This window comes from Dipodomys merriami, unplaced genomic scaffold (assembly GCF_024711535.1).
Source record: "Dipodomys merriami isolate MVZ:Mamm:240054 unplaced genomic scaffold, mDipMer1.0.p SCAF_8, whole genome shotgun sequence".
In the NCBI taxonomy this organism is placed as follows: Eukaryota; Metazoa; Chordata; class Mammalia; order Rodentia; family Heteromyidae; genus Dipodomys; species Dipodomys merriami.
In genome coordinates, this window is record NW_027206401.1 from 52,422,481 (window position 1) to 52,444,613 (window position 22,133).

At 37.3% G+C, this 22,133-nt stretch overlaps 1 protein-coding gene across 3 annotated transcripts in view; it reads left to right on the forward strand.

Moving 5' to 3' along the window:
- Nucleotides 1-2,636: 2,636 nt before the first annotated feature.
- Cep162 (centrosomal protein 162) overlaps nucleotides 2,637-22,133 on the forward strand; it is a 77,365-nt gene continuing 57,868 nt past the window's right edge. The window contains exons 1-7 of one of the 3 annotated variants that reach the window (XM_070010828.1): nucleotides 2,637-3,000; nucleotides 4,177-4,293; nucleotides 8,684-8,798; nucleotides 11,880-12,026; nucleotides 12,324-12,507; nucleotides 14,449-14,516; nucleotides 21,949-22,067. In XM_070010828.1, coding sequence (XP_069866929.1) covers nucleotides 4,237-4,293; nucleotides 8,684-8,798; nucleotides 11,880-12,026; nucleotides 12,324-12,507; nucleotides 14,449-14,516; nucleotides 21,949-22,067 — 690 coding nt within the window. In that variant the 5' untranslated portion in view covers nucleotides 2,637-3,000; nucleotides 4,177-4,236. Of the gene's footprint in view, nucleotides 3,001-3,233; nucleotides 3,253-4,176; nucleotides 4,294-8,683; nucleotides 8,799-11,879; nucleotides 12,027-12,323; nucleotides 12,508-14,448; nucleotides 14,517-21,948; nucleotides 22,068-22,133 lie in introns of those variants that run through there. The other 2 variants (XM_070010829.1, XM_070010830.1) reach the window with 2 other exon arrangements.

Genomic DNA, 22,133 nt, shown 5'->3' on the forward strand with positions numbered 1-22,133 from the left:
AGGAAAGAGTCATAAAAGACTAAGCAAGAAAAGAAAATGGATAGTGATAAATAGCATTGAGAGATCAAATAGCTGATGTCTTTTTTTTCTCTAATGTAGCAATATAGGGAAAATTGGTAGTCCTATCCATGATGGTTTTAATAGTCTGATGTCAGTGCAAATTGGATTAGAAAGTCTAATGAAAGGGTGATGAATTGGAAATAGTTCATCAAGAAAACTGGCAAGAAAGGAGGAGATAATTTTATTATAGGGGAAATATGCAATGAGGAGAGTGTTTTGAAAGAGCTATGCTGGATCCCAGGGCATATTTAAATGCTGCAAGGAAGATTCCCAAAGACAGCAGATGGAAGAGAGGAGAAGATAGGTGTGGTAGGAGAAGAAATTACTAGTGGAACAAGAAAAATGAATAAGGGCTCTAGGTCAAAATATGCAAAATGTGTCTGATAAAAGGTGTTATTCTTCCTCCACTGAAACATAGTTGGAAAGTTTAGAATGTGCACAAATGCAGACACAGCTTATAGGTTTAGTGAGAAAAGATTGAGGAAATCCCAGCCTTGTGGGATCATTTTTTAAAAAATGAGATAGAGGCAAGGCCATCTATTACTAAAGGGTGTGGGGTGTTAAGGAAGGGGGCAATAAAGGAAAAAAGAAATGGGGTAGGATGAAACAACTCTCCCCGTTTGCATGGAATTAAAGAATTCTGTGCTTTCACTGATAAAACCAAGAATAGTATCTAAAAGATATTAGCGGGGCTAGGAAGGTGGCTCAGTGGTAGAGTACTTGCTTTCCATGCATGAGGCCTTGGGTTCGATTCCTCAGCACCACATACACACAAAAAAAGCTGGAAGTGGTGCTGTGGCTCAAGTGGTAGAGCACTAGCCTTGAGCTGAGAAGCTGAAGAGCTAAGGGACAGCGCCTAGGCCCAGAGTTCAGGCCCATGACTGATTAAAAAAAAAAAAAAGATATTAGCAATCACTACTTTGCCCATTCTAGAATTTGTGTAAGGTGAAGGAGGAATAAAATAGAGAAGAAGAGCACTTAGTACTATTCAATGCTCACTTGATCTTGGTGACCGTGAATTATTAGCATAATAATATACCGAGTAAAAATTATGTTGTATCACAAATTGTGCCTCAGAAGGAAAGATTCTAACACATTACCAGTTCATGGTACATTTTTGCAGTAATAATTTTCTCTACAACTCTCTGCTCTACTTGCGTGTTACACTAGATCAAACACTCTGTTAGGGCAGAAACTTGCTGGGCGCTGGTGGCTCACGCCTGTAATCCTAGCTACTCAGGAGGCTGAGATCTGAGGATGGTGGTTCAAAGCCAGCCAGGGCAACAGAGACCGTGAGACTCCTATCTCCAATAAACCACCAGAAAACCGGAAGTGGCCCTGTAGCTCAAGTGGTAGAGCGCTCCCCTTGAGCTGAAGAGCTGAGCAAAAAGAAAAAAGAAAAAAAAGAAACTATAGCTAACTGGTCATTTATCACATACAAGAGAAAAGGTCAGATAATGTGATGTCAGGAAAATGAACCCTTAGATATGTATTTTAATTTTTTTTTCTTTCATGCATGTGTTTCTAACGCATTTATAAGATTATCTCTTTGTTGCTTTGTATGTCCCTCCCCCACAGTATAACCCCTGCTTTCACTATATTTGATGTCAGTATAACTTGTGGAGGAGATGGGGAAAAACCAGTTGTTTAAGGATACAGGTGGACCTGTTGCAACAATGAGAAGTACAAGTTGTCATGTCCAAAACGAGCTTTACAACGTCAGTGCGGGGGAAGGGGGGTTGGGGGGTGGGGGGGAGGAGAAGGATTGGGATTGGGGGGGAGGGGGGAGGCTGGGAAGGGATGTGAACGGTAAACCAAAGGAGGAGGCTTCAATGCTTGGTAAGAAATGTACGCATTATCATGCCCATGTAATTGTAACCCCTCTGTACAGTATGTTCACAAATAAAATTAAATTAAATTAAAAAATGGTGAGTTGAACTGATTTGTAAGTTTTAAGAATTAAGTAAATAAAGACCCATCACTGGCTCAAAAAGTGCATTTTATCTAAAAGAATCAAAGCCCTAAACTTTTTGTTGATCTTAATTTCATTATGCTAAATGCTGTTTTCTGAAATATCAGCTTGGGCAGTAGAGAGGGGAAGGTCAGATGGACAAAAATCAGAGTCAGTAGTTGTAAACTACCACTAGCCATTATGGTATGGGGTTTGAAAATGTAAAGTAGTGGGAGTCAGAGATGCTGTGGGAATCTTTCATTTTGCTTTTAACATTATTTATTTCCTTATAGGCATTGCACAAAATATTCTTCACAGGAAATATTTTTACTTAAGCTTTTCCCCTATATATGATGATGATGATGATGATGATGATGATGATGATGATGATGATGATGATGATGACGATGATGATGATGATCTTTAAGAAGTTCCCATTCCTGCTGTAGGAATAGTAAGTGTTTTGTATTTTCAACTTCTTGTCCACTAGGTGGTGGCCCAGAGTCACTATTCTGACCTCAGAATTGGTTTTGACGACTATGTGTTTTCCTCACAGGGCTTACTGAGTGGGAACGCAATGCATTCATTCTCTCCAAGCTTCCCCCAGCGTTCAACTAAGAGGTCGACGAGGCCTGGCCGACCAGATCGGGGACAACCACCAGCACAGGGATAACTGGACTACATCTCCCAGAGAGCCATGGGGTGGCTTCCGGGATCTCCGGGAACCTTCGAGCTGCCACCCACTTTTTCAGGCCGCCAGAGAAGGTGGAAGAGCGTTGAAAGGTGGAGCAGCGCGGGTTCGCACAGGCCGTGGTAAGGTGCTGAGCCGAGGTTCCCATCCCATGTGCAAAATCCACGGGACGCCGTACCCCACTCCGCGAGCCACGTGGCCGGCTTTGATCACATGATTTTGACGGGCCCCCGCGAGGTCGGTTGCTGTGGCAACGGCCCCTCTGACCTTTTGGAAAGCGCGGGATTCCTCGGCCAGGGTAGGTGAAGACGGTCCCCAGCCCACAGTGCCCCAGGGCTGGTGTTTGCACCTCTTCCCACTTTCTGCTCTGATTCGTCTTTTCAGTGCTCATTGGTCTCGCCCTCAGACGCCGCGGCCTAGCAGCAGGTCCGCGTCAGTTCAAACACGGGCCCAGACTGTCCTCCCGCTAATCCGGGGCGCCGGTGGCCTCTCCCGGCCTCCACCCGTTCCTGCCCCCTGCCGAAGGAAGCTGGTGCTCTGCTGCACCTAGGTGACAATCCGAAGTTGGGAGAGATTTCAGTGTGGGTTCCTTATTGGGGAATTGGAGAGCTTTGCCTTGAAAACCACTCAGTTCCACCTAAGGTGTTCTGTGTTTGTTTTTTTTTTGGGGGGGGGGGACTTCTTGGTGCTCCAAAAGAAACAATTCGTGATGACTGTGTGCTGCATTAATTTCATTAACTATTTTAGCGATCGTTAATAAATTCACTGTCGGAAACGTCCCCACGTCTAGGAAGGCTATTTTGCAAAACTGTTCATATGCATTGGTAAAATAATTAGGGGAAACTGGCTGAATTCAGGCAGCACAAACTTCTGTGTTTTGCAAGAAAACATGGTCTTCTTGGTTTGCATCATTACAATAATAATAAAAAAAAGATCTGTGACGATTTGATGTCTATTTAAGAGGTAATAGGAAACACACAATTATATGTAGGCTTAAGAAAGACTGAAGAGGTTACCTTTTAAAATATTTTTTTATTAAAAATTTTTTTTTTGCCAGTCCTGAGGTTTGAACACAGGACCTGGGCACTTCCCTGAGCTTCTTTGGTTCTAGGCTAGCATTCTACCACTTGAGCCACAGTGCCACTTCAGGCTTTTTTTTGTGCTTATGTGGTACTGAGGAACCGAACCCTGGGCTTCATGCATGCTAGGTAAGCACTCTACCACTAAACCACATTCCCAGCCCTGAGAAGTTACCTTTTAACAATCAGATATTAACAGATGAAAATGTAATTCTAGATAATATATTAGATACATTGTCCAAGCCTCTTTTCTAAATCAGTTTGCTTAATAAATTAGGAATCTCGACCAGTCATAATTTTGCATCATGAAATGCAGTTTTTGAAGTTTAAGTTTGGTTGTTTTCATGATATGATAGGTGTTCTTAAAAAAGATGTTTATGTCTTTTGTCATTTAGTGTTGGATTTTGCAAATACTTTAGGAATATTTGCTTTGAGAAGCAGAAACTTATTTAACTATGGCTTACTATCCCCAAGAAGAGTTGGATGAAGAATTTGAACAGTTTATGAAAGAGGTAAGGAAATTCACTGTTTTAAAAGCTGTATTGTAAATTTGTCTCATAGGACTCTTTAGTCTTTTCTTTCATTTCTTAAACACTATTAGTCTACCAACTCTCAAGTCCAGTGCTGGTGCCTGCTAAACCACCTTGCCTATTGCATCAGTTCACCTTAACTATTGCAGCTGTTTCTCACTAATGTCTAGCATTCCTTTCTGCACACTGCAGCCAGGTAGGATGCTGCATACAATCCATACATATTAAATGAAATCTATGGTTTATAATGCTCTTCAGAATTTTGATCATGTCTGCCTCACTGACTGTGTACCACTCTTCCACTTTGTTTCTCCCACCTCCACCTTAATTTTTCCTTTAATGTGTCAAGTTCATTTCACCCTGGAGGCTTCCAGTTTCCTATTTCTGTCATCAACAATGCTGTTCTCATATTTACCTAGCCATTGAAGCTATTATTTAAAATATTGCCACCTCAGAGAGGCCTTTTCTGTTAACCCATTAAAAAGTAGCCAGGTGGGGCTGGGAAGGTGGCTCAGTAGTAGAGCGCTTGCCTTACATGCATGAGGCCCTGGGTTTGATTCCTCAGCACCACATAAAGAAAAAAGCCAGAAGTGGCACTGTGGCTCAAGTGATAGAGCGCTAGCCTTGAGCTGAAGAGCTGAGGGACAGTGCCCAGGCCCTGAGTTCAGGCTCCACGACCGGACCCCCCCCCAAAAAAAAGTAGCGAGGTTACTTCTTGGGGTACCATATATTTCCTTCCCTTTCCCCTTGCCTTTCACTCTCCATTTTCCCCTTCCTCTTTGTTTTCCTCCCATATATATTGATGTACAAATACAAATATATAATATAAATAAATATATGTAGTAAATAATATATATCATATAAATAATATGATATATTATTCTAAATCAGAATATATTTATTATATTTACATATAGTTATGTTATATATAAATATATATTTATTCATATTTATATCTTATATAAATATGTTATATATTATGTATTTTATATTATTATATTATACATTTACTTATATAGTTAGTGTTGTATGTTATATAATATATAATATAATATATAAAACATAATAAATAATGTATAGCATATAAATAAAAATGTAAATTTGTTACATATATGTAAACATATAATATATAATATAATGTAAATTAATATAGATATATAATAAATGCATGTATACATATGTTAAATATATGAATATATTAAAAATATTTATATATAAATATATACCATGTATATCTATATACATATATACATATGGTTGGTTTTAGGGGGTGGGCCAACCAAATTTTAAAAATTCACTTTATATATAACTCATATACCATACAGTTTGTCCATTTGAAGTGCATAATTCAATGTTTTAAAGTTTTTAACTTTCATTACAATTGAATTTAGAACATATTTATCATCACAGAAAGAAATCTTGTATCTGTTAGTAGTTTCCCCAAAGATTTTGTTAAATGGAACATACACTATTTGGCCTTTACGGTCTGGCTTTTTGTACTTACTTCTTGTACTAAACGTAGATTTTTTTCAAGTCTTCCCATGTTCTCACATATATTAGTTTGTTCTTACAGCTGTATAATATGCCATTGTATGGATAAAGGGTATGCGGCATTTGTTCACCTGCTTAGTAGTTGATGGACATTTCAGATAGTTCCATCTTTGGGCGATTATGAATAATTATGTGCAAGTTTTTGCAAAAACGTGTTTTCATTTCTTATATGCCTGTAAATGAATTTCAAGGCCATATGCTAATTTTGTGTGTAGTTTTTTACCACTAGAAAGGTACTAGACTACTGTCTAGTGTAGCTGGTTATATTCTCACTAACTGTATGTTAATTAGGGTTTATGTTTCTCTATGTCTTTGCTAATTTTGTAATTTTGTTCTTATCTAGAATCAGCTCTTTTTATTTTTTTTTTAAAGTACTGGTCCTGGGGCTTGAACTCATAGATTAGGTGCTGTTCCTGAGCTTTTTTGATTAAAGCTAGCACTCTACCACATGAGCCACAGCTCCACCTCCAGTATTTTGTTGGTTAATTGGTGATGAGTCTCATAGATTTTCCTACCCAGGCTGGCTTTAAACCGTGATCCTCAGATCTCAACCTCCTGAATAAGTAGAATTCCATGTATGAGCTACTAGCACGTGGCTCAGTCTTTAATGATGACAACCTCTTAATCAGTGTGGACAGGTTTGAAAGTCAGAACACCTGCAATGTGTTAGAAAGGCTGAGACATCATTTTTTTACAACCCTATGGTATCAGTGGTTCTATATCTGTGCTATAGATAAATTTTAAAAATGTGTTGAGAAGAAGCTAGGGACTAAATGGTAAGTGATACAACTAGTTAACAGAACTTCAGGTTAAATAAAGAGTAGGTTTTCTTCTTCCCTTCATCCTACCTATATGTAGTAAAGACAATAAGTACTTCTTGAGCTCACTTCTTGAAATTGACACTCTTAGAAATAATTTTTTGTTTTACATGTGTGAGATGTGTGTGTCTTGTTATCTTAGAAGTTACAAAGTCTCCTATTGGTATCCTAGTTGTGTGGTGGAAAGTAGACAGGCTCTCAGAACAGACCTGAGTTAGTTTGAGTGGCACTTTACCTCTCTGAGCTTCACTGCTCTCATCAGAAAATTGTTGCAAGATTATTTGAAGATGAAGTGAGGTAATGTGACTTAGAGAGCTGGAGATTTAGAAGAGAAGCGATCAGAAACACAGTCCTAGAGAGGTCTTGAGCTGACAAAATGGGCAGAAAGACCCAACACTATTACATACATGGGTACGCATAGGGATGGAACATGGTGAGAGTGATGCTGGTCTGGTCAAAGATACAGTTTCATGAAGTTAAAGAGTTGGTCACCAGCACCAAATTCTGCAATATGAAGAGGGAAGGATGACTGATGAGTCATTCATGGCATTTAGGAGGCCTTTGGTTTCTGGAGGAAAGTTGTTTGTGAGGAAACCAGATTCTAAGGGGTTAATGATCAATTTTTAAAAATGTTATGTAAAGGAAATGCAGCAGGTACAGTAAAAGGAAGGTAGGGATAAGGACATTTTTCAGTTTGCTTTGCCCTTCCACACCTCTCTGAGTATAAGGTAGAGTTAAGTATTGGTTCTTTGATTCCAGGTTGTGCCAGTTGCTGGGCTAGAGGCAGTCCTGAGCCAGGTATACAATATGGAGGAAGAGTAAGCCTAGAGACTAGAGAGGCGCAAGATGCAGGCATTATATCAGAAGCACCTAAGGAAGAGATGAAAGGGAACTGGAACCCCTGTGAAGCTTCTGTTGGGAGTGTAGGACAGAATTGTGCCCTTGGAGAGGGAAAAGTTCTTGAGTAGATGAGATTAGTGAGGGGAAGATGGTAGTGCTGGCTGAGGTCTTTGATTTCTCAGTTTAAAGGGGGAATTCTGGCTTACTGGCTAGGAGAAAGTACTACACTGGGGCTACAGTAGGCTAGGGTTATAGTAAAGTGTACTGGATGAGTGAAAAAGGATAACTCCAAGTGATAAACCACTGTGACAAAATGTTAATTTCTCCAGACAACGTCATCATTCCTCTGAAATTTAGTCCCTAGTCTTGGAGTTCTGAGTTCTTTTGCCATGATCCTGGGTAATTTTGTTCAACTGCTTCTTGTTCTTAAACCTTAGAGAGCATGTAGAAGATAAGAACAAATATTTGTTCTCCTTTCCTCAACAAGTGGTTTCATCAAACTTTCTTTCTTTATTGTGCTTTGCTTGTTTAATTCTAGATATGAAATCAGTATTCAAACACATTTCTTGATTTTTAATTTAGCCACCTGTGTTTACAGATAAGAATATATATGTTCACTGGGACATGAATATTATATAGGACTCTGGACATTCACACATCAAGGCCAGAGGAGGATATGCATAGGAGTGGTTGCCAAAGGCCCAATAGCTATGTGCAGATGATCATATAAAATAATATTCTATGAAAGGAACTCCAAGAAAAGGAAACAGGAGACATTTTTAGTTGCCATTGTTGCTGTTTTGTTTTCTGTTCCTTTTGTTTGTTTGTATTTTGGAGGGCACAGAAAAGGTGGAACAAGGATGAACAAATTCAACAGTGATACTAGACACTATGTGGAAAATGAACTGAATATCTTATGGGTGGAGAAGGGAGGGAAGAATCAGGAGACAGGGTTCAAAAAGAATTATACTCATTACTCATTATGTTATTGATTCTTATAACTGTAATCCTTCGTATATCAACTGTACAAAAACAATAAAAAAAAGTATGTTTTTGTTAAAAATATTGTTTAAGGGATAAACTTAAGAGAATTGAAATATTTAATGATGGAATTTTCTCATTTACAGTATATTTTAAAATTTTATAATTTGCCTCTGATTCAGCTTTCAGATGATTCTTTTGAAAATGTAAACAAAATGCCCAAACAACCTGCAGAAGAAATGAAGAAGAAAGATACAGTGCCTTGGTGGATAACTGAAGATGATTTTAAAGATGACGGTAAATAATGTGAAGTTTTTATGTTAAATTATTTGATCACAAGAGGTTTGTCAAGACTTTAATTCTGGATTTTGTTACTACAATACAAACATTAATGTAGATTTTTGAGTTCATTGTTACTTCACTTTATTATATTTTATTATGCACTTGATAGCAGGTTTAATGGTAAATTGATTTAAAAATGATTTAATAAAATATGCTGGCACTGTATTAATGTCATCACAGGGAAGTTTGAACACATCTGTAAGTTTTGGTATCACAGTTTGTTTGCAACTATTTTTACTAGTCATTAACAAACTATGAAAAATATGTCAATATATCTGTAGGTAATGTCTCTCTTTGCTTTTCTCTCTCTCCCACCCTCACTATATATATAAAATGGGACTGGATATGAACTCATATATATATATGAGATATATGTAGTATATATAAATATATATGTCTATAAAACATATATATTATATATGCAAATATAGATATATCTCACAGTCACCCTTTCTGGAGAAGTCTAACCTCCCTAACCTCAAATGGAGCGTATTCCTCCCTTTGTAACTGCTATTCTCCCTTCCTGCAGTTGTCATCCTTTCCCACATCACCTAATTACCTCCCCATCATTCTTCAAATTTTGGCAGTATTACTTCTGTGCAGAATGTTCTTGGATTTTTCCAGTCTAGATAGGACCCTTCTCCATTAATATCTCAGGGGTTTCCTCCAAAGCTCTGGAGTTGTAACACACTGAGCTCCATTCTGTAAGTCCTACTGCTTTTCCAGTGGTTACTGCCTGCTTTCCCTCATCCACCAGAGACCTGTCTCTTCTAGACCTTTTTCTCCATCTTCTTATAAAGTATGTCATCATACCACTCACTGCCGCTCCTTATTGTCCACTTATATGCATGTTATTCTTAATTTCATAAAGACTTTTCAGTTCCTATTTTACCACCACCTCCAATTCTCCTGTCTATTCTTAATGACTTCATTCACCATTCATATCATCATTCCGTACTCATTGTAATAGCTTCTCTTGTCATTCATAAAAGCTAGTGGCCTCTAAGTCCCCACCCTCCAGGAATCTTGCATCATGACTTCTTTGACCTGTTGATTTTTTTCTGCTTTCCCCTGGCTCATGCTAGTATAGATCTACTAGCCTCCTCATATGTCTCACACGCCTGGCCTTTTGCCTCAGGGGCTGAATGCATATTTCTTCTTCCTTAAACACCTTTTATTAAGTGTTCAGGTGCATTGGTTCTCTATGTCTATAGGTCTTAGCTCAAGTGGAGCTCAAGTGAAGTCTTCTAGGATACCCTCTTTAAATTTGCCATGCTCTCCCATATACTTGCCCCCAATTTTCTTCAATTTTTCTACAGCTGCTTTGTAAGCTCATAGGGCAGGGTTCTTTGTTTTATTCACTGAGAAATCTTAAGACAATTCCCAGCATCAATAAGTATTTGCTTTTTGTGTTATACAGTAACTTTCCCATGACAAAGGCCTTTATTGCATGGCATGCATTAATACTGTTCAAGATGCACACCGTTTTTTAAAAATCTAAATAATATTAAAGACATTTGTTTTATAAACAAAAATTATACTGTCTTGTTCAGGTTTCAGAAACTTTCTTTGGCCATATTGAAGTTTTGAATTCAGTGGCTCTACCTTGCTAAATAGGCATCCTACCACTTAAGCTTTTCAGATAGGGTCTTGTATTTTTGCCTAGAACTGATCTCAGATCAAGATCTTCCATGCTTTTCATTTGGCTGGGATCATAAGTGTGGTCACCAAGCCTGGCTTATCATTTGAGAGTTAGTCTTACTAACTGCCCAGGCTGGCATCAAACCATTCTCTTCCTAGTTTTTGCTTCCTAAGTGACTAAGATTTCAGGTATGAGCCATAGCTATTGAGACTAAAAACATTTATACTATGAAAGATGTCAGAGGTTCAGAAAGAAGTAGAATATATTCCTTTGTATCCATTGTCTTAAAAATACCATTTTAACTTATGGTCAGTCATGCTTCTCTTATTTCCCATACTTTCTCTATTCCCTTGGTTAGATTATACTGAAAAAAGAAGGTTTAGTCACTTATCACTTCTATCCACAGATATTTCCACGTATCTCTTTTCTTTACTTTGTTTGTTTGTTTGTTTTTGGTACAGGTCCTGGAACTTAAACTTAGGGCCTGGGCACTGTCCTGAGCTTTTTTGCTCAAGGCTGGCATTGTACCACTTGAACCAGAGCTCTACTTTTGGTATTTTGGTAGTTGGAGATGAGAGTCTCACAGACTTTCTTGCCCAATGTAGATTTGAACTGTGATGCTCAGATTTCAGTCTCCTGAGTAACTAGGTTTACAGGCATGAGCCATCAGCTCCTGGCCCAAGTATTTCTTAGAATAAGTACTTTTAAAAATATGATTGTGATGTTATCTAAGAAGTAACAGTAGTAATCCTTAATATCATCTAATATTTAATCAGTCACTAAACAATTTTATTATATTTTAAATGAATTAACTTTAGAGACAATTTCATTATCTAGAATACTGTGAGACTCGGCTATCTTCCACGCTCCCAATAGTAAACATGTATACTGGTGTGAGACTAGCCTGCAGGAAGCCAGTTTCCAGCCGGTGTTTCCAGTGTTTGGGGAATAATGACTCCAAAGACCTATTGTTGTTTCCATCTACTTAGTTGAGGTAATATTTATACTAACTCTTGCTGGTGTATTGTTAGGTCTTGTCTGGCTTCTGTAGTTGTCTTTCCTGGGACCTGCTTTTTCCTGTGGTGTTTTGTATATTAGTTCATGTTGTGCACATTTATTGACAGGAGAAAAGTAATGTGGCATACTGTATTAAGTACTTTATGTTTCAAGAAAATTTTCTTGAGATCTTATGCAAAGTTTTGAAATATTCTATTTAATCAGAGGCACTGCAAGCAAATGGAATTATACTTTTTTTGTGAATTGTAGGTCTGATAGGTTTTTATTCCATAGATTTATTGTAACTATTTTGCACAAAATTAGTATAACTGTTGTCATGTTGGCACAGTGATCGACAGTTCTGTGAACATAAATAACCAACTCCATTAAATTCTTAGGACTACTTGGAACAAATGTAAGCTACCTGAAATTGAAGAAGACTTCTCAGCCTATTGTGGAAACAGAAGAGGAGTCTCCTGAAAACATTCAGCTTCTTAAGAGCAGTGGGACCTCTATCTTAAGTGTTGACAGCTTAGAAACAAATGGTAAGAAATGTGTAGAATGTAAATGAATAAATTGTTAATTACTATGCTCATTTCCCAATTTTTACAGAAATCAACTCATCTTGGAGCCTTGACTAAACCATGTAAATGTATCTTTCTAGATACAGATGTATTTTCCTAGAAGTTAAAAATTACAACTCTAGAGAAGTTGTACCAAGTTTGGCTTGGAGGGGGAGAGGTTTGTAAAATTTTTAAAATTTATGGTAGGAGGTCAATAAATGTTCCATTTAATTTTATCACAATTCCAAATAATAGAATGTGTTTGTACTTTCTCTTTAGAAGTGGTAGTTTCTGAGCTCCATCACAGCATTCATGGATTGGGATTGGACACACTAGAAGAACAAGAGGAGAAAGAACAATTTTTTGCCAGACTTGAGAAGGGCTTGACTTCTTCCATTGATTATTCAAGACTAAATAAGGAATTGGACTCTAATGACTCTACACAATTGAAAGCCTTATATAGGTAACAAATACAATATAAACCTATTGATATACAATATAAACCTTTTGTGTTACTCTGTATTTTTGCAAGTCTGACACATACATGGACTCAGGTAGGTAAACAAATCAGCTGAAGATTCAAATGGGTAAACAATTAAATCAACTAAAAATGAAGTCTTATTTTTGTACTCAATTCTGTGTTTATTATTTTGGTGAGTGGTTTTTCTTATCTGGACAGAATATGATGATTGCAGAATATGATGTTTAAAGTCTCTTCTGCCTTCAGCTATCTGAAATTTCATATCTAAGTTATTGTTGAAACTGATTGTATAATTGGAAAATTCTAGGAAAGAAACTGATAAGTGGTTTTCCACAAATAAAATCTAAAATAGAATCCAGGTTACTATTCTGAACTCAAACAAAAAGGAAGAAAAGGAAGTAGGAAGCAGGGAACAAATACAGGTTTGGCCTGTGTCTTACCTCTATGTATGATTGACTATGTTGGTTGTCAGGAAACCTCATTCTCTCTGAATTCCTGCTAGCTGACTGAGCTGGTCCTCTCTTAAGGTCGTGACCATTGGCATTTTCAAGAACTTAGTGTAACCTGATGTTTTTCATTTCCTCAGTTTAATATATGAGTAATGGAAATCATACTTTAATTTTATTGGATTTTGATAACACAAGTACAAAGAGAAGAATAACCTCTGATTATTGAATGCCTAGTATCAAGATTATTAGCTTCTTACAGACAGAAAAGGCAGTACTTAATTACTAGCACAGACTGTATGGGGTCTGAGACGTTTTACTACTTGCCAGTGACCAGGACAGACTTCCATTTTTGTGGATATTAACAAGGAATAGGAGTTTCCTCAGAAACAAAGGGCCTATTTACAACAAAAGCAATTCCATGTTTTCATTGGTGTCCCATATCCCTGGGTTACTACAAAAGTATCCCAGTTATATGTCTGCATTGCAGGAAAGAAACACTGAGCTTGGGAAATCTGTCACTTTTACTGAAGGAGAAATAAACCTGCTCTTTTGGTGGAAAGAGTACCTCATATCTCATATTTACTTGCTGCAAATAGTGAGAATAGCTTGGTAAAGAATATTCAAAGCCTGGCTTTATTGGCATATCCAACAAAAGTTATGTGGGGACACTGTAGCAGTTGACTTTCCCACCAGTGACAGCACAGAGTAAGCACACATACATTTGTTGATCACATTTTTTTTGCATCTTTGTATTATTCCTTAACTTGTTTTTTTTTTATTTCTTAACAATATTGTTAAATTTGGGTATTTCTGTTCATAATAGGCCAATTGCAGCATAGCCTGAAGTTCACAGCATTAAATGCTGGCTACTCTTCCTGTGATCAGTCTTCCAGTTCCTCAAGGTGCTAATATCTCAGTAAAGACAGAGTTAAGGGACTGAGAAAGGTACAACTGATGCCTTGGTTTGAAAGAAAGTAGTCTATGACTACTGTTTCCTATACAATTAAAACACGCTCATTGTGTCTGCTCATTGCTGAGTTTTCAGGTCCTAGTCATCTTTCATTTCCAGGTGAAATTGTATGTGAATGCTGAACTGGGTAATAGTTCTTGTCCTCTACTCAGACATCACTTCAGTATCTGCTGGTCAGCTCTTAACCTATTGTGAAAAAAACTAAGTGAGGTTAAGTGTGTACATTTAGATGCACATACTATGTATATAAAGTTGTGTATAATTATATATAAATTTAAGAAAAAAATGGCCTTTTCGTTTGGTTACTTGTGCAGTACAATCAGTCATAAACTGATGGGCTGTTATTTTCAAAATATTTTTGTACAGCTCTGAACTTTTAGCTTTTTGTAGGACAGAAGTATTTGAGAAGATTCAATTTTAGAAGATTAAAAAAAATCTTAAATGGTTATATGAGAATCTGTTATTTGTATGTTTTACTACATAGTAACTAAATTATTTTTCCAGTTGTGATGCTAACATAAAGCAACCTGAAGAGGAACATGAGAGTGAATTGAAGCATGAAGAACTGCCAGGTAATTGTAATGGCTTTCATATTTTGAAAAGGTAGTATAGTTTTGAACTAAAGATACAGCCAGGACATTTGTGTACACTTGTATACTTTCCAAAGTATTTACTTATATATTTATAAACTCATTCCATCTGGCTTTCAAATATGAGAGAAAACATGTAACCTTTATCTCCCCAGACCTGACTTACTTCATGTAACATAATTTTTCCCAGATCCTTCCATTTCTTTGCAAATGATACAATGTCATTCTTTCTAATGGATGAACAAAATTCCATTGTGTGTGTGTGTGTGTGTGTGTGTGTGTGTGTGTGTGTGTGTGTGTCTATGTATATATCACATTGTCTTGATCCATTTGTCCATTGAGGGGCACCTTGGCTGTAGTGAATAGTGCTGCAGTGAACATACCTGTGTTGGTGGCTTTTTTGTATCTTAGAGAAAAATAATAAAGAGAAATCCTGTTGTCTTGGAAGAGCCTTGAGCAGATTGAATGAGGTTGTGTCATAATCTGACTACTGAGAAATTATTAGAAATGAATTTGCTTTTCCATTGCAGAGAGTAAATGATGAGCCAGTTAGAAAAAATGAATAAAAAACAGGAGATAAAGCTTTGTGTTAGGGCTGTTGGCATTTCTAAAGCCAGGCCAAAGATCTTCAAAGCCTGGTGGTGGGGAGGAGTATCCTTTTTCTTCTTTGCTTTTAATGTTCTATGTGTGTGACCGACAAAAAAAGAATGTAGATTTATGTACAAGGTTACCTGTTTGCAGTACTTTGTGTTCCTTCTATAAATTTGAACTTCTATCTTAAATTGTTTTTCTCATTTAAATTTTAATTCAGATTACTACTAGGAACAAATTCTCTCAGCTTTTATTTCTTTGTCCTCAGTTTTGAAGAATACTTTTTAGATTCGGTGCAGTGGCTCATGTCTAAAATTCCAGCTACTCAGAGGGCAAAGATTGGAAGGGTCACAGATTTAGGCTAGGTTGTACAAAAAGTTAGTAAATCCCTATTTCAGCTGATAAGCCAGCAGCAGTAGTATACATTTATAGTCCCGATAGTTGGGAAGATGGTCATCTGAAAAACAATTGAAGTCAAAAAGGACTGGGGAGTGGCTTAAGTGGTAAAGCACTTGCCCAACATTCACCAAGCTCTGAGTTTAAACTTAAGTACCAATGGGGCTGGGAAGGTGGCTCAGTGGTAGAGCGCTTGCCTTGCATGCATGAGGCCCTGGGTTCAATTCCTCAGCACCAAATAAGCAAAAAGAAAAAAAGGTGGAAGTGGCGCTGTGGCTCAAGTGGTAGAGCGCTAGCCTTGAGCTGAAGAGCTGAGGGACAGCACCCAGGCCCAGAGTTCAGGCCCCACGACCGGACCCAAAAACAAAAAAAACCTTAAGTACCAAATAAATAAAACTATAACCTCAACTATATTGGAAATGAACTATAGAACTTGTGTGAGATGATGGTCAGGAGGGAAAAAAACTGGAAGAAAATGAGGGAGTCAGTAACACTATTCAAAACAAAATGTATTCATTACCTGACTTACGTAACTACAGTTACATAACCTCTCTGTACATCACCTTTACAATTTAAAAAAATATATAAGCTCAATATATTCTATACCTGCTCAGTATAGAATTTTAATTAATTTTTTTCTTTTCTTTGAACACTTTGATTTTATTCTGTTGTCTCTTGACCATGAAACGTCACTGGTAACTCCTATTGTTGTTACTTTGCTTGTACAGTGGTCCCCCAGTATCTTCAGGGCATGGATTTGGGGCTCTTTAAAGGTAACACAAATCTGCCATTATTCAAGTAACATACGGGAGTGGCACAATATCTGCACCTTGTGCACTTCTTCCCATAAACTTTGTCACCCTACTTTACTTACAATACCTAGTCCAATACAAATGATTCTGTAAGTAGTTGTTACTTTGTATTTTTCAGGGAATGATAGTAAGGAACAAAGATCCTTACACATTCAGTACACACACTTTTTAACAATCCAGTACTTAATGAAATCCAAAGACAGAGAGCTTACATTATATCCCTTTTTTCCCCCTCAGTTTTTAAGATTTTCTCTTTGTACTTGTTGATGATATGTCTTGTGCCTTCCTATTGGAAGCTGATTGAATATTGGTGATGGATGGATTCAGAGTTTCCATCAAAGGGAAAATGCTTTGCCCATTAATTCCTCAGGTATCATTTCCTTTTATCTCTCATGTCTTCTGATCTTACAACTGTATCAGAATGCTGTTGCCCTTATACATTGCTAAAGACTTTTTTTCTTTTTCTGAACTTCAGTTTCTTTTGCTAGGCCTTCAGGGTCGCTGACCTTTAATTTCCTGTTACTGCTAACCATTTTTTTCCTTTCACTATTGAAATTTCTTTTGGATTTAAAAAAAAATTTACCTTTCTTCATTTTTCCAAACACCAAATACTATGCATCTTCCACAGATTTCAACATGTGATCTGGTTCAAGTGTATTTTTGCTTTTTCTCATAGTCATGGTTTTTTTTTTTTTTTCTGTTAGATGTTAGAAATTGTGAAGTCTACATTGTTGATTCTACATTGTGTGGATTTCATTTTCTCTTATGGATATGTTGAGCTTTGTGTCAACAGTTAATTATCTTGCTACTTGATCTTTTCTTATTTTTATTAAGGGACAATTAGAGTAGTCACTCTAGGTATCATTTAGCCCTACCACTAAGACCCAGGTCTCTGATGAATGTCCCTCGTGATCAGTGTGGACTTCCCAATTAAGCAGACAAGAGCCCAAGAATTACCAACTTGTGAGAACTCGGAATTTTCCAGCCTACAGCTTCCCAGGTTGTTCTTGGCTTATCTCTCACATTAAGGACTTAGTATCTAGTAGGGAGTCAAAAGGACTCATGCAGATCTCTAGAGCCCTTTCTTCTGGAGCCTCATTTCTTGATCACTGCACTACAATTCCTGAGTGCTTCGGCCTTTCTGCCTTTCAATGTCTTCTCCCTCCGTGCTGAGCACATCTTCATTCAGGTAATTGTGGGGGAGCTCTCATTTATAGTTTCTTATATAATCACATTTTTTGGCTGCTTGTTTAGTGTGGAGAACAGTTGTTGTATTTGTTTTCTCCAATATACTAGTAGTTTACAAATCAAGTTAAATATAGTCTTTCAATTCCACCATGCCAGAGGAGGCCCTTCAGATTATAATATACTTAAAGTTTAGAAGCTAAATTGTTAACCAAGGATGAAAAATGTCTCTGAAAAGAATCCTTGAGATCTTTGACACTGATTGTGGCTTACTTTATCTGAATTGTAAGAATATTTTCTGTTCCTAAAATAATATTTTAGCTGGGGGCTGGTGGCTCAAGCCTATAATCCTAGCTACTCAGGAGGTAGAGATCTAAGGATTATGGTTCAAAGCTAGCCCAGGTAGAAAAGTCCTTGAGACTTATCTCCAATAAACCACTCAGAAAAAGCTGGAAGTGGCACTGTGGCTCAAGTGGTAAAGTATTAGCCTTCAAGCCTCTTACTCGGTAAGAGGCTCAGGGACAGCACCTAGGCCCTGCAGGACCAGCAAAAATAAATAAATAAATAAATAAATATTTTCAGAGTTACAGAAGTTGAATGTCTTCAGTAGGTGACACTTCCTGCTGAAAAGGTCAGAGTGCTACAAGTTAATAGTCTCAGTTTGCTTTCCAAACAGTGTACAAGAGCCTGTCATTCTTATAAAATTATTATTATCAATGATGCTTTATCATTAATTTCTCTTGATGTTTAAGAAATCTGACTTTTTCCTTCCCCTTATTTGTCATTCCTCTTCTCTATTTTTTGACATTTTCTTCTTTCTTCAGCCTTATTGTATTTGTGACACGTTCCTTGAGAAGAAATTAGTCATTTATATGTTGTATGGTGATACTTGTCTATAGGTTGTTGTTACTCAGTAAAAAGATTAGACTATATTCTGGATTAATGCACATGAAATGATCAATTTTGCAATTAGAAATAATATTTGCCAGGGATGGAGGTGTAGAACAATGTAAGAATGCTTGCCTATCATCAGTGAGGCCCTAAAATGCATCTGATACAAAATCCCCAGCACCACAGGAAAGAAAAATAAGTAGTGTTTTGCTTTACTAACTTTTTATTCAAATTTAATGCAACATTAGCTATTGTAATTCTAATATCAATAATTACTCTTTTGGTAATCAACTGTTGTTTTAAATACTTTTAATCTCCTCAGTCCTTTAAGGTAAGTAAAATTATCAACCCCACTTTACAGACAGGAAAAGAGAGGCCAAATGGTTGAAATAATGGGAAAAAAATGGAAGGTAGGCTTCTGGGTCCACCATGCCCTACCTGAATGGAGTCTAACTTACACTGTTTCTCAGCAGTGAGAGTGTCTCTCACATACACTATAGCCCAAGGGGCTATAATTCTCATCTTCCAGATAGTTGTTTATGTGTCACACTCCCTTATCTTGTCTCCTGTTTTACCTTTTCTTAAGTAAGTTTAATTGTTGTGATTACTTAAAATTGGATGATCTTCACCTAGAATGTTAAAATTTTAATTATGTTATATTAGATACCCTGAAATGCATCTGTTACAAAATAATTGCTCATTGCTATTTTATGAATTTGATTATGTCAGTTGAAAAATTGAAAGTCTCAGGGCTGGGAAGGTGGCTCAGTGGTAGAGTGCTTGCCTTGCATGCATGAGGCCCTGGGGTCGATGCCTCAGCACTACATAAGCAGAAAAAGCCAGAAGTGGCACAGAAGTGGTAGCGTGCTAGCCTTGAGCTGAAGAACGCAGGGACAGTGCCCAGGCCCAGAGTTCAGACCCCACAACTAACCAAAAGAAAAAAGAAAAAACCAGAAAAATTGAAAGTCTCAAAATGTTCTTTATATGGAAGAGAAACAAAGATGAGCTTTTTTTGTTTTACCCCAGTATATAGATACTGATGTAGTTAACCTAGCTTTTTTACTTACGTTACTTAAATTATAATTCTTGTGCTGTTCCAAATCTGTGTTCTTTTGAAGAAAAGTGGGTATGTTTCTGTAGCCAGTTTTCCCTAGGTATTGGTGAGCATCTTTAATTCATTCTCAGTCTTGTAATGCTGTATGCAAGTTGTCCCTTCCAGTGTTAAGAGTCCTTTCTAGAAGCAGACACTAGTACTCAGGCATCCATCAGCCTATCTTTGATACAGTCTTCTAAACACAGATAACATGTTTGTTTTTTAAAATGTTTGGTACTACTGTGAAAGGTTTTTGCCCAGTATAGCTCTCAGGCAGTACTTTGATTTGTAAACTATAAAGAAAACTTGATGACAAGAATTTGTCCAAATAACCTCTAATCCACCTTCACTATTAGTAAACTGATTGCATCAGTTAACTGGAGACAGCTTTGTCTCCTGTCACAAAGCCAGGGCATTTGTGAAGATGAACACAGGATTAGGAAATCAGGTTATTTGGTCTAGTATTTGCTAATCCTAGAGACATGCTGGAGATTGGTATTTTAAAAGTATGGAAGAGATGCCTCCAGAGACCAGAAAGCAACTTGAAGTAAACAAAATTCAACCTTTTGTGTGTGTGTGTTGGTTGTGGGGCTTGAACTCTGGGCCTGGTCATTGTCCCTGTGCTCTTCAGCTCAATACAAGCACTCTATCACTTGAGCCACAACACCACTTCTGGTGGTGGTTAATTGGGGATAAGAGTCTCATGGACTTTCCTGAATGGGCTGGCTTTGAACCGTGATCCTCAGATCTCAGCCTCCTGAGTAGCTAGGATTACAGGTATAAGCCATGGCACCTGGCTCTACCAGATGTGTCAAGATTTCACAAAAGTGCTGCCTTTTCTTTCTTTCTTTTTTTTTTTTTTTGGGTCCAGTCATGGGGCCTGAACTCTGGGCGTGGGCGCTGTCCCTCAGCTCTTCAGCTCAAGGCTAGTGCTCTACTACTTGAGCCACAGAGCCACTTCCGGCTTTTTTCTTTTTGCTTATGTGCTGCTGAGGAATCGACCCGAGGGCCTCAGGCATGCAAGGCAAGTGCTCTACCACTGAGCCACCTTTCCAGCCCCAAGTGCTGCCTTTTCTAAGTAAACAGTTGAGAAGAATATATGTCTTTGAAAAAAAATCTTAATGTTTTATTTAAAAGGAAATTAAAAATTCTATTGGATAGGTCTAAATATTTTACTTGGGAAAGAATAAATGATGAAAATATAAAACTGTTAGAACTCTTTGAATATACAAAATTGAATCTAGGAATGGAATCAGCTCAGATGTCCCTTAATGGATGAATGGATCAAGAAAATGTAGTATACATGCACAGTCCATTAGAAAGAATGATATTGTATCATTTGCAAAGGAATGGAAGGACCTGGAAAAATAATGTTAAGTGAAGTAAGTCAGACCAAGAGAGACAAAGGATGTATGCTTTCTCTTATATGTGGAATCTAGAACTAATTTATAAATATATAAGTGAACACTTAAGGGTGATAGGCAAGTGAACAAAAATGTATGGTAGATAAGAACAACAGTGTAATGCCTTAAAAAGGATAGTTCATAGTCCAACAAAGTGAACATCGAGAAACGAGTACTAGAAAGGAGAAGGTGGTATCAAGGGAATGGGGTAAAAATGAAGAGAGGAAGCAGGAGAGAATGCAGTCATAAAAGTAAATGCATATTCTACAAAATTAAGGAAATTGAGGATGGGGTGAATTTGGGAGGGCTTGAATTGAATGATGAAAGGGTGATATTGATCGTGATTCATTGTATTCATAAACTGCTTTGTTTAATGGCAACTTGTTTGTACAAGTACTTAGAGATAAGAAAAAAAACATAAGATAGTCTTAAAAGTGAACTTTTGAGATGGGCGCCGGTGGCTCACATCTGTAATCCTAGCTACTCAGAAGGCTGAGATCTGAGGATCATGGTTCAAAACCAGCCCTGGCAGGAAAGTCTGTGAGACTCTTACCTCCATTTAACCACCAGAAAACCAGAAGTGACACTGTGGCTCAAGTGGTAGGGCACTAGCCTTGAGCTGAATTACTGAGGTACAACACCTAGGCTCAAAGTTCAAGCCCCACAACCGACCAAAAAAGAAAAAAAAGTGAACTTTTAGGAATTCTCTATAAAAATATGATCTCTAAATGTACCTTTCTATTAATATCATAGCCCGTTATTCTTATGCAGACTTCTTTTTGATATCAGCAGTCTTTTCCTGGAATTTGATTTTTTTTGCAGTGCATTTTTCCATATTATTATCTTTAAGTAGTTATACAGAGGGGTCGCCATTTAACAAAGAAGTTTATGAATACAGTGCATTTTGATCAATCATGGTATCATCACTTCCATCATTCTCCCCTGTCTCTCCCAACTTCACTTCTCCCAATTTTCTTTATTTTAAAGGATATGCATTGAATCTTGTTTGTACACGTGATCCATTTTATAATTGTTCCCTTCAGAAAGTTACAGTGATGATTTTGAAGATATAGAGAATAATGAAGCTCCTTTGATGAGGAAAGATGAAGAAAATTATTCTGAAGAAAATCCCCATTTGGAAAGACAAGATGTACCCAGCCAAGTAGGTCTCACTCTTACATTGGCCAGTGTTGCAACTTCTTTCATCCGTTTACCTGGCTGTTGGCTA